We start from the raw sequence: 15,122 nt of genomic DNA, 5'->3' as shown, positions 1-15,122 counted from the left end.
AGGTAACATAGAAATAGGCACAAATCACGGACTATTTTGTGTCCTTCCGCCTCAAAGATCTGTTTTGACAGGAAAATGGCGTACTTGAGATAGGACGTTGAGATGAAAGAGATCCCTCCACAGCCGTTATAGCTCCCGCAGCCTCGCACAAAGCAGGGGAATATAGCTAAATTAGGACACCCTGGGACTTCCAAAGGGTCTAAAACAGACAAGAGGAGATTCCAAAAAAAAGTCAATGTCTTTTAATTATGCAACGAGAGAAACCCTGTCAGATTAGGCACAGGGTAGGGACTATTTTGTATCCTTCTGCCAATCAGCTGGTATATGACAGGATTTTTGTAAGAAAAATCTCCAAAAGACAATAAAAATCTTTAAAATGTTGTAGACAAGCGTGGAGATACTTTTTCTGAGGACAAGGTCAGCTGGTGGGTAATGGAGGGAGCAGGGAAAGGATTTTTTCACTCACGGTTCAAAATGGTGTCACCTTGCAGTAAAATGGCGGGAAAACGCCTCAGATTTCAAAAATATCTTTTTTAATGTCCAAAGCTCAGACAAGGGGTATCAGAATGTACCTCTGAGTAACGAGAAAACAATCCTTCCGTGGGTTAGCGAAGAGAGCAATTTTCTTTTGCTTTATTTGCTGCTTTAGGAGATGCCTCCTCAGAGATCCTGAGCCGTGCGTGTTACACCATCACCAGCTCAGGCCACGCCCCCTAAACGCAGGCATTTTGACCTGCGGATTCTGCAGATTCCGCGCTGAAAAATCCGCACACAAATTCACAACGTGTGTACATACCCTTAGTTAACTGATTGCAGAGCACCTGGTAAGATAAAAGCTATTCCTCCTGACTTCCCTGATATAAATGAGATGGGTTCAGTTGGGTGTGTATGCGTTTTCAATGGGAAATAAACACATTTCAGACAACTTGGGAGTTAACAAGGGATCATATATTCTGTAATTCAAGATGGTTTTCATGGTGTAATTTCAGGATGGTTTTCGAGATGGTGTATGGCTTACCTTTCAGCAACGTGCAGCTTCTGCTGTGCTATTTCAGAAAGTTGAAGATTTGCTTCAATTGCAAATTCCAGGTCAAGTGCGGTACATTCTGATAGTTGATAATTATATTTCATCTCTACTTCCTGGAGAACACATTTTACACTTCCCTCTGCTTCTTTTAGTAAAATGTTCTATTTTAATGGCAAAACAAACAACAAAGAGGCAAGATAAAAGTAAGCTGTCAACGTCCTTAGAAAACCTGTTTGCATATCAAAAGCAAAATATGGGAAATATGGTTTTCATCAAGCCATTGCACCTTGATGGGTATTCCTGTTTTAACAAGACAACACATCAGGTATCCAATGGATAGGTGAAAGCTATTGGATCACTCTGGTTCCCATCGGCACTGTAGTCGGCTATCCTCATCAATGTTATAGACTTGAATGCATCAGCAAGGCTGACTTGTTTAGGATGGAATACCCCTTTAAGAAACTAAAACGTAGCCACTGACTAGACACTAAAGGGAAAAATTAATTTATCAGCATTGTAACTTATGGCTCGTTTACATTGAATGACACGTGGCCATGACTGGCTAAAAAGAACTCTATCAGGACTTCTGTGCACAGAAGGAACACTAATAGATCGTTCTGCGTATTTATAACCAATTTAGAGAGAAATAACATAAATATCAAGATTATATAACAAAACAAAAAGTAATAGGGTATACTATGGACTATATAAACAAAAAATATACTCTAATATAAGCAAAAAAGCAACACCAAACACTGCATGACTCAGAAGGCTGACTATTTACCACCTAAACCACATCTTGGGGTGCAGACATGGTGAACAGCCTCCCACTTGCTCTTCAGCAGTTCACAAAAAAGCCTAGCCCTTAAAATGGCCCATTAACCCTTCTCAACACTTAGTGTGCTGAAGCATTTTCCCTAGCTTCATATTACTGACGCTAACAACCTCAGTGATACATATATCCCATCCTGTACTTTACCAGAGACTTTGTCGCAATGTTTATTAAAGGGAATCTGTCAACCCCGGGTACGCATATGACCTAATAATATGGGCATACAGGTAGTAGAAATGTTACACTAGTCATACCTGTAGGCTTCATATTAATGGTTTTGTTGTGGAGAAATGTTATATTCTGACTTTGTGCTAATGATTTCTTCCAGGCTCTGTGGCCTGCCCCACACTCCACTGTACGTTAGTTATGGCGCCGGAATCCTGCACCCTGCACTCCCTCAGAAATATCATCCTCCCTTCTATGGGCACCGTATTCAGGGATGTTCTGCAATGGTGCCGGCGACTTCCACTCCAGTATTCTCCGGTGTGCGCGCCGATAAAGTGCTCTCCCCACTTCCTTCCTGCATAGTCATCACCTGTGCAGAAGATTCCTGAATGCAGTGCCCATAGAAGGAAGGATAAGGTATGTATTTCTGAGGGAGTGCAAGGCGCAGACGAAGGATTCCAGGGCCATAACTTACTGTACATGCATAGGAGGTGGTAGTATTGTAATGAGGACATTAGCTAAAATAGCAGACAATAGCACAAGACACCATTAAAAAGATGGGCTGGGCAGCAGCGATGAAAATAAAAGATAAATAATACAACACAAGAATTGGGTGTAAGTTGTGCAATGGGTCAAAATCACCAAGGAATGAGAATTGTTCATTATTGAAGAGCACCATGTAAATGATAATTATTATTACATTAAGACAAATATGAAAACAGTGCTATAAAAGTGCTTGCATTTTCAATCTTTCAGCTTAATACCTAATTAAATCACTTTTATTTATATTTTTACAGTGGGTATGGAAAGTATTCAGACCCCTTTAAATTTTGCAATCTTTGTTTCATTGCAGCCATTTGGTAAATTCAAAAAAGTTCATTTTTTTATCATTAATGTACACTCTGCACCCCATCTTGGCTTGAAAAAGCCAGAAATGTAGGAATTTTTGGAAATTTATTAAAAAAGAAAAACTGAAATATCAAATGGTCATAAGTATTCAGAGCCTTTGCTCAGAAACTCATATTTAAGTCACATACTGTCCATTTCCTTGTGATCCTCCTTGAGATGGTTTCACTCCTTCATTGGAGTCCAGCTGTGTTTAATTAAACTTATAGGACTTGATTTGTAAAGGCACACACCTGTCTATATAAGACCTCACAGCTCACAGTGCATGTCAGACCATATGAGAGTCATGAGGTCAAAGGAACTGGCCAAGGAGCTCAGAGACAGAATTGTGGCAAGGCACACATCTGGCCAAGGTTGCAAAAGAATTTCTGCAGTACTCAAGGTTCCTAAGAGCACAGTGTCCTCCATAATCCTTAAATGGAAGAAGTTTGGGACCACCAGAAGTCTTCCAAGACCTGGCCATCCAGCCAAACTGAGCAATCGTGGGAGAAGAGCCTTGGGGTAATGAAGAACCCCAAGATCACTGTGGCTAAGCTCCACAGATGCAGTAGGAAGATGGGAGAAAGTTCCACAAAGTCAACTATCACTGCAGCCCTCCACCAGTCGGGCCTTTATGGCAGAGTGGCCCTGATGGAAGCCTCTCCTCAGTGCAAGACATATGAAAGCCCCCATTGAGTTTGCTAAAAAAACACATGAAGGACTCCCAGACTACGAGAAATAAGATTCTCTGGTCTGATGAGACGAAGACTTTTTGGTGTTAATTCTAAGCGGTATGTGTGGAGAAAACCAAGCACTGCTCATCACCTGCCAAATACAATCCAAAGAGTGAAACATGGTGGTGGAAGAATCATGCTATGGGGGTGTTTTTCAGCTGCAGGGACAGGGCGACTGGTTGCAATTGAAGGAAACATGAATGTGGCCAAGTACAGAGATATCCTGGATGAAAACCTCTTTCAGAGTGCTCTGGACAGATAAATGGAAAAAACGTGGATATCACCCACGCTGCTGCAACAATAACGATCCAGGCAAATAGATGATGAACGATGTTTTTTTTATTTCTCACTTCTCAATGCGTTTCGAAGTCAGAACGACTTCTTCCTCGGGAGATGTACAGATCAAATCTCTGACTTTGAAACGCGTTGAGAAATGAGAAATAAATAACCATCGTTCATCATCTATTTGCCTGGATCGTTATTGTTACAGCAGCACGGGTGACTATTTTTAAGCATGCTTAAAAATCTTTTCACCAGATGAACGAGAATTTACCATTCATCTGGTGATTGGCAGTCTGTTTACAATGCCTGCATAATGATTAAAAAAGAACTGTATCCCCCGACTCCCTTGGTCAGGCAGACTCTGTACCTTGTGATAAGTCACAATTTTAATTCCGTACTTAAAGATGAAAACTCTCGTTCCTATAAGGAAATTTTGATGTTGCTCATAGCTGGCAATGTGCAGCAAAATTACCATGGACATACGTATGAGGGCCTCCAAAAAACCCTAACTGACACTGTAGTACAGTGTTCATTAAATTCTCAGACTATCCTGATCATGTACCGGACCTTTAATTTTGGTAGTGTAAGATCTCTAGAGGCAAGTTGTACTGGAGCATCACTTTCTTCTTTGGATCCATTGTCTTCTGCAAAAGAAAAGAAGAGAAAAAATAAAATTATATTCCTTGTTAATTATTTCGCAGAACGCAGGACAATACCTTTTCACATGACAATACTTTCAGGGTCTACGAAGGTTGTTACAATGCCACAATAAAATGGATATGTAAATAGCCTCTTTACAGAGGAACAGATCAGGGTCTCTAGAGCCAACTGTTGGAAACAGCAATCCTATAAGTCAAAATGGACCCTTAGCAATGTAGCATGGCTGTTTAAAGGGTCAATATTGACTTTAACCCCTTCTCCCTGGGGCAATTTTCTATTTTTTTTTTCATTTTCTCCTCCCCTTCTTTCTCTTTTTCTTCCTCCAACATTTTTATTTTTCCAGCCATATAGCCATATGAGGGCTTGTTTTTTTTGTGGGACTTTTGAATGACACCATTCATTCTGCCACATAGTAAAAAACTCGAAATTGGGAAAAATATCAGAGTGCGGAGAAATCCTAAAAATTACACTATTCTGACTTTGTTTTGTTTGCTAATTGTTTTTATGGTGTACATAAATGACCTAGGAATATGATACTGTTCATCAGTATGTCTACAGCAGTACCAAACGTCAATTTTTTTTATTATTTTGGTGGTCAAAAAAAGAAGAAGTTTCCAACAGCAAAATAATGTTTTTGGGGAGGGATGTGTCGCCATTTTCTGAGTTTCTGAGACCTGGCATGTTTTCATTTTTTTGTCGATGGAGCTGTGTGATACCTTATTTTTTTGCAAGGTGAGACGACGTTTTTATTGATACCATTTTGGGATAGATATAACATTTTTCATCGCTTGCTATAGCATTTTTTTGTATTGCAGCAACAAATAAAAGTAATTTTGGTGTTCTTTAATTTTTTTTCATTTACAGTGTTTACTGAACGGGTTATTTTTTTTTATATTTTAACTGGACTTTTCTTAACATCGCAATACCAAATATGTGTATCTTTCATTGTTTTATTATCTTTACTTTTAATAGGCGATAAGAAGGGTGATTTGAACTTTTATGATTTTTATTTTTTTCATATCTTTTAAGACATTGTTTTTTGTTTTGTTTTTTTTAACATTTCACTGTTCTTATTAGTTCCTTTAGGAGACTTGAAGCTGCACAGTATCCTGGTAAAAATAAGAAGAGAAATTGCAAAAAAAAGTGCAATTCCACAATTTTTTTTGTGTTTTTTATTTACCATGTTCAATATATGGCAAAAATTACCAGGCAATATGATTCACCAGGTCAGTGCGAGTCCTCAGATACCAACTATGTATAATTTTTTTTAAATTAAAAATGGTGAAAAAGAAAATTCTAAAATTTGCCTGCCCCCCTTAAAAAAAAGTTGCTTTGGTTTCCATTTTCCACAACCAGTATAGTTCTCCTTTTTCAAGATCTAATTTATTTTATATCACAAAACTCAAGATAAAAAGCGGACGGCACCACTGTTACCGTGTGACTTCAAATGATGTGCGGCATACAGAAGCCCAGCAGCTGGGAATCTCGGGTGCCAGACCTGGAAACAGTCAATCCTGGGAATCCATGCAAAGAGAAGAGGTCACACTCATCGAGATGGAAGTTTCACTGATTTATTGACATATCATGAACATGTCAAGTCGGGGGAGTGACATAAGGAGTGCTAGAAAGGCTGACAACGGCCGTTTCGCGCTGCTCGAGCGCTTCAACGGGTCCAATTTATTTTATAATTGATAGATCGGACATTTATGAACATAGTGATACCAAGTATGTGTATTTTTTTTTTAAATGTTTTACTTTTAATGGGGCAAAACGGGGGGGGGGGATTTTAACTTTTGCGTTTCTTTTGGGTTTTTTTATTTATTTTTTACTTTTCACTGTATTTAATAGTCCCCTTAGGAGACTTGAAGCTGAGAGTCTCCGATCGCTTGTGTTATACATAGCTTTGATTCAGCACAGCTATGAATAGAAAAAAATCATGATTTCCTATGAACACCAGCCATGGGCCGGCATTCACAGGAAGATCGTGATCACAGTCAAGGGAGTCTTCAGCAGACCCCCGGCTGTCATGCCAACCCATTGGCGTCCCGCGATCACGTGGTGTGTGCGTTGATGGGCAGGATGAATGACGCCCTTCCTGTCTGAGCATGTTTAACTGGTTAACACTTGTGTGTGGTCCTCAGATCCACACGCGGCTGTTCGTGGCACTTGGTGGCTGATTAAATAAGCCATCAAGTGTGGGGAAAGATGAGAATGTAAACCTGCATCAAAGGCAGGGACACGACCCCTTCACGTCATCAGTCATAAACCTCCTATTTCTACATAAAGATTACAAGGATTTAGCTAGTCACTATTTAATCATGTGAGGTCAAAGACCTAATGGAAAGCAGAAGAATTAGCTGGGTAAAAAGGCAAAATGCGCAATTGTAAGTACACAGTGCTATTAAATATATCGAGGATTGCAATATATTAATAGGATAGAAACTTTGATGGGAGTGCTTTTTTAAAGCACCACTCCAGCGATTTTTTTTTTATTGCGCCACAGGAGCGGTGTTTTAAATGTAAATGCCCTGCCTCATACTTAATTACCGCCGCCTTCATCATTTTCCAGGACGCTCTCGTCGGTTTCCAGTGAAAAATGACCTGCTAGTTGCTCCAGTGTTTCATGGAGTGGCGCGGAGGTCACTTTTCAATACAAGTCTATGGGAGCTGTTTACGTAGCTTCTGACTTTTGACCAGTCAGAAACTGAGCTCACAAAATGGCGCCGTGGGACAGAAGCCGGGGCAAAAAACCATGAAGACATCGGAGTTAGAGTATATGACAGGGCAAGGGAATTAAATTTAAAGTGCCTCTCCAGCGCTGAATAAAAAAACCTCTGAAGTGGTGCTTAAAGCCATTAATGACACCAATACACATTAAAACGGCAGCTATTAAGAGGCATTATTCCCTCATTGCTGTTTTAACATAAAGATCTGGTATTAATAACATTTCTCTCACTTCTGACATGATATACATGTCAGAGGAGAGAGAAATTAGGTCCCCAAGCCCCCCCACCCAGTATCTGCGGAATCCCCTATTTCCTGCTGCTCCATCTCCTGACCCTCCACTTCCCCTTCCAAAAAAAAAAGGCAAGCGCATGTGCAGTGCGCCCACCGAGATATGCTGGGCGGCACTCGGCAACAGCAGGGATTTTTCCTATTGGTTCATTTTGAGCACTGTGATAGACCCTATCACACTGATCAAAAGCCAATAATTAGTATGTCATCCCCTTAGTTAGAATATTTTTTTTTATTCGGCTAGGGCTGGGCTAGGGTTAGGGTTGGACTAGGGTTAGGGTTGGGCTTAGGGTTAGCATTGGGGTTAGGGTTTTTTCAAAACTAAAAAAAGAAATGACTATATGGCAACTAGTGTTGAGCGTAAGTGCTCGCTACTCGAGATTGCATCTGGATCGCTAGACCACCCGCGATACATGGTGCATACCGGAGTATCCCGATGCAAAGTAGCGAACACTTGCGTTCAACACTAATGACAACATATACAATATGGCGATCAAATGTTATCAAAATTGTGTACAGTACCTTTGGGTTAAAAATCCTCACTACACGCCTTAATACATGATGGGTGTATTTTCCAAAATGGGGTCACTTGTGGGGGACTTCAACTGTTTAGGCACATCAGGGGCTCTCCAAATGTGACATGGTGTCCACTATCGATTCAAGCCTTTTTTAAAGTTCAAAAAGTCAAATGGTGCTGCTTCCCTTCCAAGCCCTGCCGTGTGCCCAAATAGTAATTTTCCCCCACATATGGGGTATCGGCGTACTCAGGAGAAATGGCACAACAAATTTTGGTGTCCATTTTCACCTGTTATCCTTGTGAAAGCAAAAAGTTTCAGGCTACAGCAAAATTTTGGTGAAAAAAGTAACACCACCACTATATTAATAATCTTTATTAATAATCTTTAATTTTATATAGCTCTAACATATTCCACAGCACTTTACAGTTTGCACACATTATCATCACTGTTCCCGATGGGGCTCACAATCTAAATTCCCTATCAGTATGTCTTTGGAATGTGGGAGGAAACCAGAGTACCCAGAGGAAACCCACGCAAACACGGGGAGAACATACAAACTTCTTGCAGATGTTGTCCTTGGAGGGACTCCAGCGCTGCAAGGCTGCAGTGCTAACCACAGAGCCACCGTGCTGCCCTATTCACGAAAGTACTTTGGAATCCCCATGCTAATGATCCTGTGGAAAGCTACTAACTATAATTAGTGGAAAACTCCTTTATTTCCTTTATTCTTTTTGTTATGTAATATTATCTCTAATATTGTACCTACTATTTCTAAGTTTTCCGATTTAATATTTTATTCCCCTTTTGCTGGAAAACGTGTAAAAATGGATAAAGTTTTCACACATTTATTCCATAGTTTTTATTACCTGCTGCAATTTATAATTATAGTGTTTGTCAGAAAAAAACATACAGTATATTGCTTTCCCGTAAAGTAGGGAGGCTGTGATCACAAATGGCACCCTAAAGGGTCAATCAGTGGGTATAAAATAGTACTCCTGGTATTTGTGCTGCATACAGTACATATTTTTCTGCCCCTGTAACCCTTTTTGCTTTAGACCTGAAAGAGTAATGATCACGGAGGAGAGGGAAATCGCTTTTGAGTCTCTAACACTACTGTACATGCTAGTCAACCAAAATAAGTCATTAAAAATATTTGATCAACAAGGTCCTAACTTGGTGACCAGATAACATCCAAACAATTTTATAAAATCCAAACAATATTAAAGAATAAAAGAAAGTAAAATTAAACTGTGCGTCTCATAATATTTCTGACCTTTTCTTAGAATAGATCTGAAAGTGATTGTACTATTAAAAACAATCAGTTTGTACAAATTGCAATTAGTACCTGTGTGTTTTTGCTTTAATTGTGTTATTAAGCATGGACCAAAGCACTAATAATATAATTACTAGATGTATTCATCTGAAAAAAATTAGAGGGCTGTAATTCTTTCAGTCAAAGATAAATCTGAGCACAATATGATATAATTATAGTGCATAAATGATGGCAATAAACATTCTTAAGGCCCCGTCACACACAGCGATCTCGCCAGCGAGATCGCTGTGTGTGACGGGGATCAGCGACCGCCCCCCCCTGCCGGTTATCGCTGATCATGCAGCCTGGGCCGTTTTTCGATCGCTGGTCTCCCGCTGGCTAGCGCATATCGCTGCGTGTGGCAGCGAGAGACCAACGATCAGCAACACTGGACGCTGGTTTCTAATATAAAGATCGGGTATCCCAGAGCCGTGGCTCCTGGATACCCGCTATTTACCTTGGAAACCGGCGTACTGAAAACACATTCACAATTTAAAGGGAATATGTCAACAAGAACAAACTTCCCAAACAGCATAGGTCTTTGAAATGTAAATGAATCTAAACCTTTACATCTTCTACCGGTTGTTGCAATCCTTAGTAATTATTTTAATTTATGAGCAAAAGAGGCATTAGGTGCTATGGGCATGACAGAGCACTTACGAAGCCTCTGCCTGGTTTGCTTGTTTCCTGTCTAGCACCAGTCTAATTGATAGCTCACTGTCTGATTTCCTTGCTTGTCACCTGATTTGTCACAGACAGTGAGCTATTAGTCAAGCTAAAGAAACTGGTGATGGGTGAGGAATTAACCTAAGAAGGCAGTGGCTCATTAAGTGCTCTGTCACGCCTAGAGCACTTAATACATCATTTGAATATGAATGAAAATGCTACTGAGGCATGCAGCAAAATATAGAAGATATCAAGGTGTCAGTGGATTGTAATTTCTATTTTAGGGATGGTGATTTTACTTCAGCGTACAACCGAACTTTTATTTATTCAGTTTAGCTTCTAAAGTGCCTTTGAGCTGGTTAGATCGAACAATTATCCAGTGAAGATATTTTAACGTTTTTTTTAAATTTTCCAAGTGTGTGTGTTATTGTTTTTATAGTTATTATTATTATTATTATTATTTATTGTTATAGCGCCATTTATTCCATGGCGCTTTACATGTAAGGAGGGGTATACATAATAAAAGTACAATAATCTTAAACAATACAAGTCATAACTGGTACAGGAGGATAGAGGACCCTACCCGCGAGGGCTCACAATCTGCAAGGGATGGGTGATAATACAGTAGGCGAGGGTAGAGCTGGTGGTGCAGCGGTTTGGTCGATCGGTGGTTACTGCAGGTTATAGGCTTGTCGGAAGAGGTGGGTCTTCAGGCTCTTTTTGAAGGTTTCGATGGTAGGTGAGAGTCTGATATGTTGTGGTAGAGAGTTCCAGAGTAGGGGTGATGCGCGATATTATAGTATTATTTTAAAAGATATTTGAAAATATTTTATTGAAATTAAAGTTTGTAATATATTTTGTTTCGTTTTTCTAGTTAACTGTTATTTACCTATTGGACTCTGAAATGGCATTCACATCAGGTGTACAAAGCCGGAACAAGGATAAATTATTTCTTGTGGGCTATCCCATTCACCAGATCACCGGTTGTAAACTACCCTCAAATCGTCAAGTCTTATGTGCTTTATTTTATAATTTACGTACTGTGAAATTAACTGTAAGAGAATCAGCAAAACTGACCATACGAGAAGTGTTCATTTTTTGGGGGAAAGCTCGAATCCCGACTAAACATGAGCAAGATGCAATTACTAAGCTGGAAAAACTTCACGCCGAGTGGAGAAGTCTTCAAAAAGACCGGAAGAAAACATCGGAAACGGCCAAGAACAAATTTAGACAGTTTGTTGAAAAGTTGAATGATCTCTTTGATATTGCTCAACAAGATGCCTTGGCTCTGATGAAATTGGAAGAAGATAAGGCATTTCTCGTGAAACAGAGGCAGAAGGGCCGCCCAGGTTCCATGGCTGGAGTGGATCTCAAGTTGTCTCGAGCTGAAGAAATCAAGGCGCAAAAGGAACTTGCAAAAATGAACCGACAAATCCAAGAAGAAACTTTTGATATTGGTGAGTTTATTTTATTATTATTATTCTAAAAAGTAGATAAACAAATAAGTAAATAGTTTCATTATAATTGAAAGAAAATTGTACATGAGAGCATCATTTGGCATCTTTATGATTGAGTTTATATTCTTAAAATAATACCTATTGATAATTAGAAGTAGGTAATTTCGTACCTATGTATTATTACTATTCTGCTAAAACGACAAGTTTTTATAGTCTTTTTTTTCTCTTTCTTTTGTTGCTTCTTAGAGACGGATGATGAAGACAAGCTCGAAGAAGGAAAAGAAGAAGATACTGAAGAGGACAGCATCTACCAGGAACTTGAGAGCTTGGAGGAAATGGACATCCCTGAAGAAGCTGCAGAAGATCCAGGACCATCTGAGAGCAAGAGGATGAAAGTTTCATTTGCAAGGGGCGTTAAAGAGATTTTAAACATGAAATTATCCATTGTGTTAGATCGATGTAAGGTATCCGACAGAAATGCCACGAGAATTTTAATAGCTACTCTAGAAGCACTAAACCTTGACCCTCTTGAGTACAAAGTCTCGAAAACTTTATTACATTCTAGAAGGCAAATGTTCAGAGAACAATATACTAAAAAATTTTTAGATAAAGTAAACATTCCTGAAAAAGAGCCCGTGGTTGTCCATTGGGATGGTAAACTTTTACCGGGTGTTTTAAAACATGAGCAATGTGAGCGAATAGCTATTGCTATTTCATATGGCGAAAAGGAACAGCTGCTGGGATTTCCTGTAACAGCAAGCAGCTCTGGAGAAGAGCAAGCCGTAGCTGTATATGAATGCCTACAGGAATGGGGTCTTCCCAACACCGTCAAGGCGATGTGCTTCGACACTGCAGCATCGAACACGGGAAGACTCAAAGGAGCATGCGTCCTATTGGAGCAAATGTTAGGAAGAGAATTGCTACACCTAGCTTGCCGTCACCATATCTTGGAAATTGTGTTAAGAGGCGTATTCGACACAAAAATGGGATCAACCACTGGACCTCATCGAGACATTTTCAAAAGATTCCTCACTGCGTGGCCCAAGATAGACAAAGGAAAATACGACACAGGTATCAGTGACAATCTAATACAAAAGCAGCTAACTCCAGAAGTAATTGCAAATGTTACTGCTGAATTCGAGACCAAATTAACTGAGAGCCACCCCAGAGATGACTACAAGGAACTGTTGCAGTTGGTTCTCATATTTGTTGGATCACTAGACGGCAATGTTGTGGGTTTTAGAACTCCAGGAGCCATTCATCACGCTAGGTGGATGGCAAAGGCTATTTACTGCTTAAAAATGTTCATTTTACGTCGTCAATTTAAGATGTCTAAAGAAGAAGAAAGTTCTGTGCGTGCCATTTCTGTTTTCCTAGTTAAAATTTATTGTAAAGCTTGGTTCAATGCTCCAAAAGCTCATCTTGCGCCGAAGCAAGATTTAGGTATTTTGCATAGTCTGTTAGACTATAAAGAATGTGACAACGACATTGCAGAAATAGCCCTGACCAAATTTTCGAACCATTTGTGGTATTTGAATGCAGAGTTGGTGGGATTATCGTTTTTTGATCCCACCATTACAGACAATGAAAAGTTGTTAATGGCTAATAAATTGCTCAGTAGCACAGATGAACCATCAGAGCATGCTAGGGTTGTAAATCCAAAAGTTAGGAAAGAAAAGTTAAAAGAGGTAGTTGATGGAGGATTGGTAAATTTACTTACCAAAAAAACATTTACATTCTTTGACTGATTTAATATAAAAACAGATTTCCTAAGACAAAATCCAAACACCTGGCCTCAAAATAATGACTTCCAAGAAGGATTGAAAATTGTCAAAACATTAAAAGTAGTTAATGATATGGCTGAGCGTGGTGTTAAATTAATAACCGACTTTAACGACCTTCTGACAAAAGATGAAGAACAAAAGCAATATGTCCTGCAAGTTGTAAGCAAATGCCGAACATTATATTCTGACGTTTCAAAAACTACTTTAACAAAAGCTCTAGAATAGATTAGTTAACTATGTAAAATTATCAACTCATGTAGGTACTACGTCTGTATCTTTTCTGTGTCTGTTTTGTATGTATTATATACCTCATTTTTTTATTTTAAAATAAAAAATGTCATTAGACTTATCAGTATTACTTGTTTTTTTGTTATATTTCTACTTTAAACTCAAAAATATACCAAAAAAAAACAAAATTTATCACTTAATAACAAAATATACGAAGTATGCTCCATTGCTCCTAGTGGTACCAGGTCACGTTCTTGGGGCTAAAAGCTGTTGTAACTCAGTTTGACTTAAAATAACAACAATTATGTATAAAATATACATTTTGAAGAACATTAGCTTTCTTTTGAGATATTAAGCGTGTTTTTATTATTTACCGTTCTGGAGTTATGGCTCCATATGTCAGCTTTTTGGCCAAAAATTTGGATTTTTTCAAACTTTGAGCGACGAGCGGCACGGGTTAACGTCGTTTGATCGAGCTCAAATTTTGGCTATCTCAATATCTGGAAAGGGGAATCGTTTTGTGGGGTCCAGACGGACAAAATTCCAACATCGATTTTTTGCGGTCACCCTAATGTCCACAATACTTCTAACCATATATCACATGGAATATTGCTAATATTACTTGGTAAAATAGGTTAAAACAAATTTAGAATAAGCACTCGATGTAACTCTTAATGACAGGCAGCAGCTTTAAGAGAAAATAAAAATGAATGTATAAAAGATAGGTAACAATGTGTGATTAAACCATAATTTACTACAATTTTGAGCTTTTAATGTGCTTCTAATATCATGCAGTATTGACAGGTTGTACATGGAAGTTACGCTACCATAAACTCTACTATGAATATATGGTCCTGTGTCTGCATAGGAAACCTAATAGAAGTACATGCATATGCACAGATGCCCTGGAAGGCAATTTTGAGGCTGGCATTACTGTGTATGTGAGACCACCAAACAGGATTGGTGGATGTTGCCAGCAGCTGAATTGCAAACAAGAGCAAACAGTACAGAGGAGTAGTAAGTTTTCAACATTCATACAGTGCAAATCCCATAAAAGAACCTTATTAAAAAGATGTTTTTTTGTATGATCCCTCATAATTTCAGTGCTATCTACTATCTGGGAAACCCTTTCAACAAACTGAGATTCTATCTCGAAGATAAAGTAAAAAATAGAATTATAGCAGAACTGGTATATTGAAAATGAGGGTGAAAGCATCAGGACAATTACAATACAAAGAAAAAAAGCAGCACTTGATGAAGGATTACCATTGGGTTTGGAACCTAAATTTCACATTTACACTATGCGTGAATAAAGAAGATCCGTTTTTCTACTTGAATGGCGGGCATTGGAGTGATGCCTCCTGTTCTATGGCTTGAAACTCAAAGCAATTAAAAAAGCGTCTAATTCAAGATGAGCGGTGTTGTTCCCTATCCTTACGCCAGAAACCTTACTCCAGTCCTCAATGCATGACATTCGTCAAAAGCTCCTGATTCATTTGGATGCATATACGTCTCAATGAATCAGGAATGACTGACCCCAGTATGTCGTCTCATCAA

The 15,122-nt window shown here is 38.9% G+C and overlaps 2 protein-coding genes across 6 annotated transcripts in view; one reads left to right on the top strand and one right to left on the bottom strand.

The window, feature by feature from the left end:
* CFAP54 (cilia and flagella associated protein 54) overlaps positions 1-15,122 on the bottom strand; it is a 703,284-nt gene that overhangs the window by 182,696 nt on the left and 505,466 nt on the right. For all 5 annotated transcript variants that reach the window (XM_073556932.1, XM_073556934.1, XM_073556933.1 and 2 more), the window contains exons 51-52: positions 4,493-4,569; positions 1,019-1,188 (exon numbers count right to left, since the gene is read on the bottom strand). In XM_073556932.1, the coding sequence (XP_073413033.1) occupies positions 1,019-1,188; positions 4,493-4,569 (247 nt within the window). The remainder of the gene's footprint in view (positions 1-1,018; positions 1,189-4,492; positions 4,570-15,122) is intronic.
* LOC141060629 (uncharacterized) lies at positions 10,697-14,726 on the top strand. The gene is made up of 3 exons (XM_073556944.1): positions 10,697-11,553; positions 11,800-12,785; positions 14,670-14,726. The coding sequence occupies exons 1-3, from the start codon at positions 11,001-11,003 to the stop codon at positions 14,724-14,726; spliced, it is 1,596 nt and encodes a 531-aa protein (XP_073413045.1). The 5' UTR covers positions 10,697-11,000.

This window comes from Dendrobates tinctorius, unplaced genomic scaffold, assembly GCF_039654945.1.
Source record: "Dendrobates tinctorius isolate UK_male_01 unplaced genomic scaffold, ASM3965494v1 ptg000241l, whole genome shotgun sequence".
Classification (NCBI taxonomy): Eukaryota; Metazoa; Chordata; class Amphibia; order Anura; family Dendrobatidae; genus Dendrobates; species Dendrobates tinctorius.
Note: the sequence above shows the minus strand (reverse complement) of the source record. Positions and strands in the feature narration are given on the sequence as shown.

Bases quoted from the DNA above. Each gene is read 5' to 3' on its own strand.
- LOC141060629 (XM_073556944.1), top strand. From the start codon at position 11,001: ATGGCATTCACATCAGGTGTACAAAGCCGGAACAAGGATAAATTATTT. The intron at 11,554-11,799 runs GTGAGTTTATTT...GTTGCTTCTTAG, and splicing joins AGAAGAAACTTTTGATATTG to AGACGGATGATGAAGACAAG. The intron at 12,786-14,669 runs GTGGGTTTTAGA...TCATAATTTCAG, and splicing joins GATCACTAGACGGCAATGTT to TGCTATCTACTATCTGGGAA.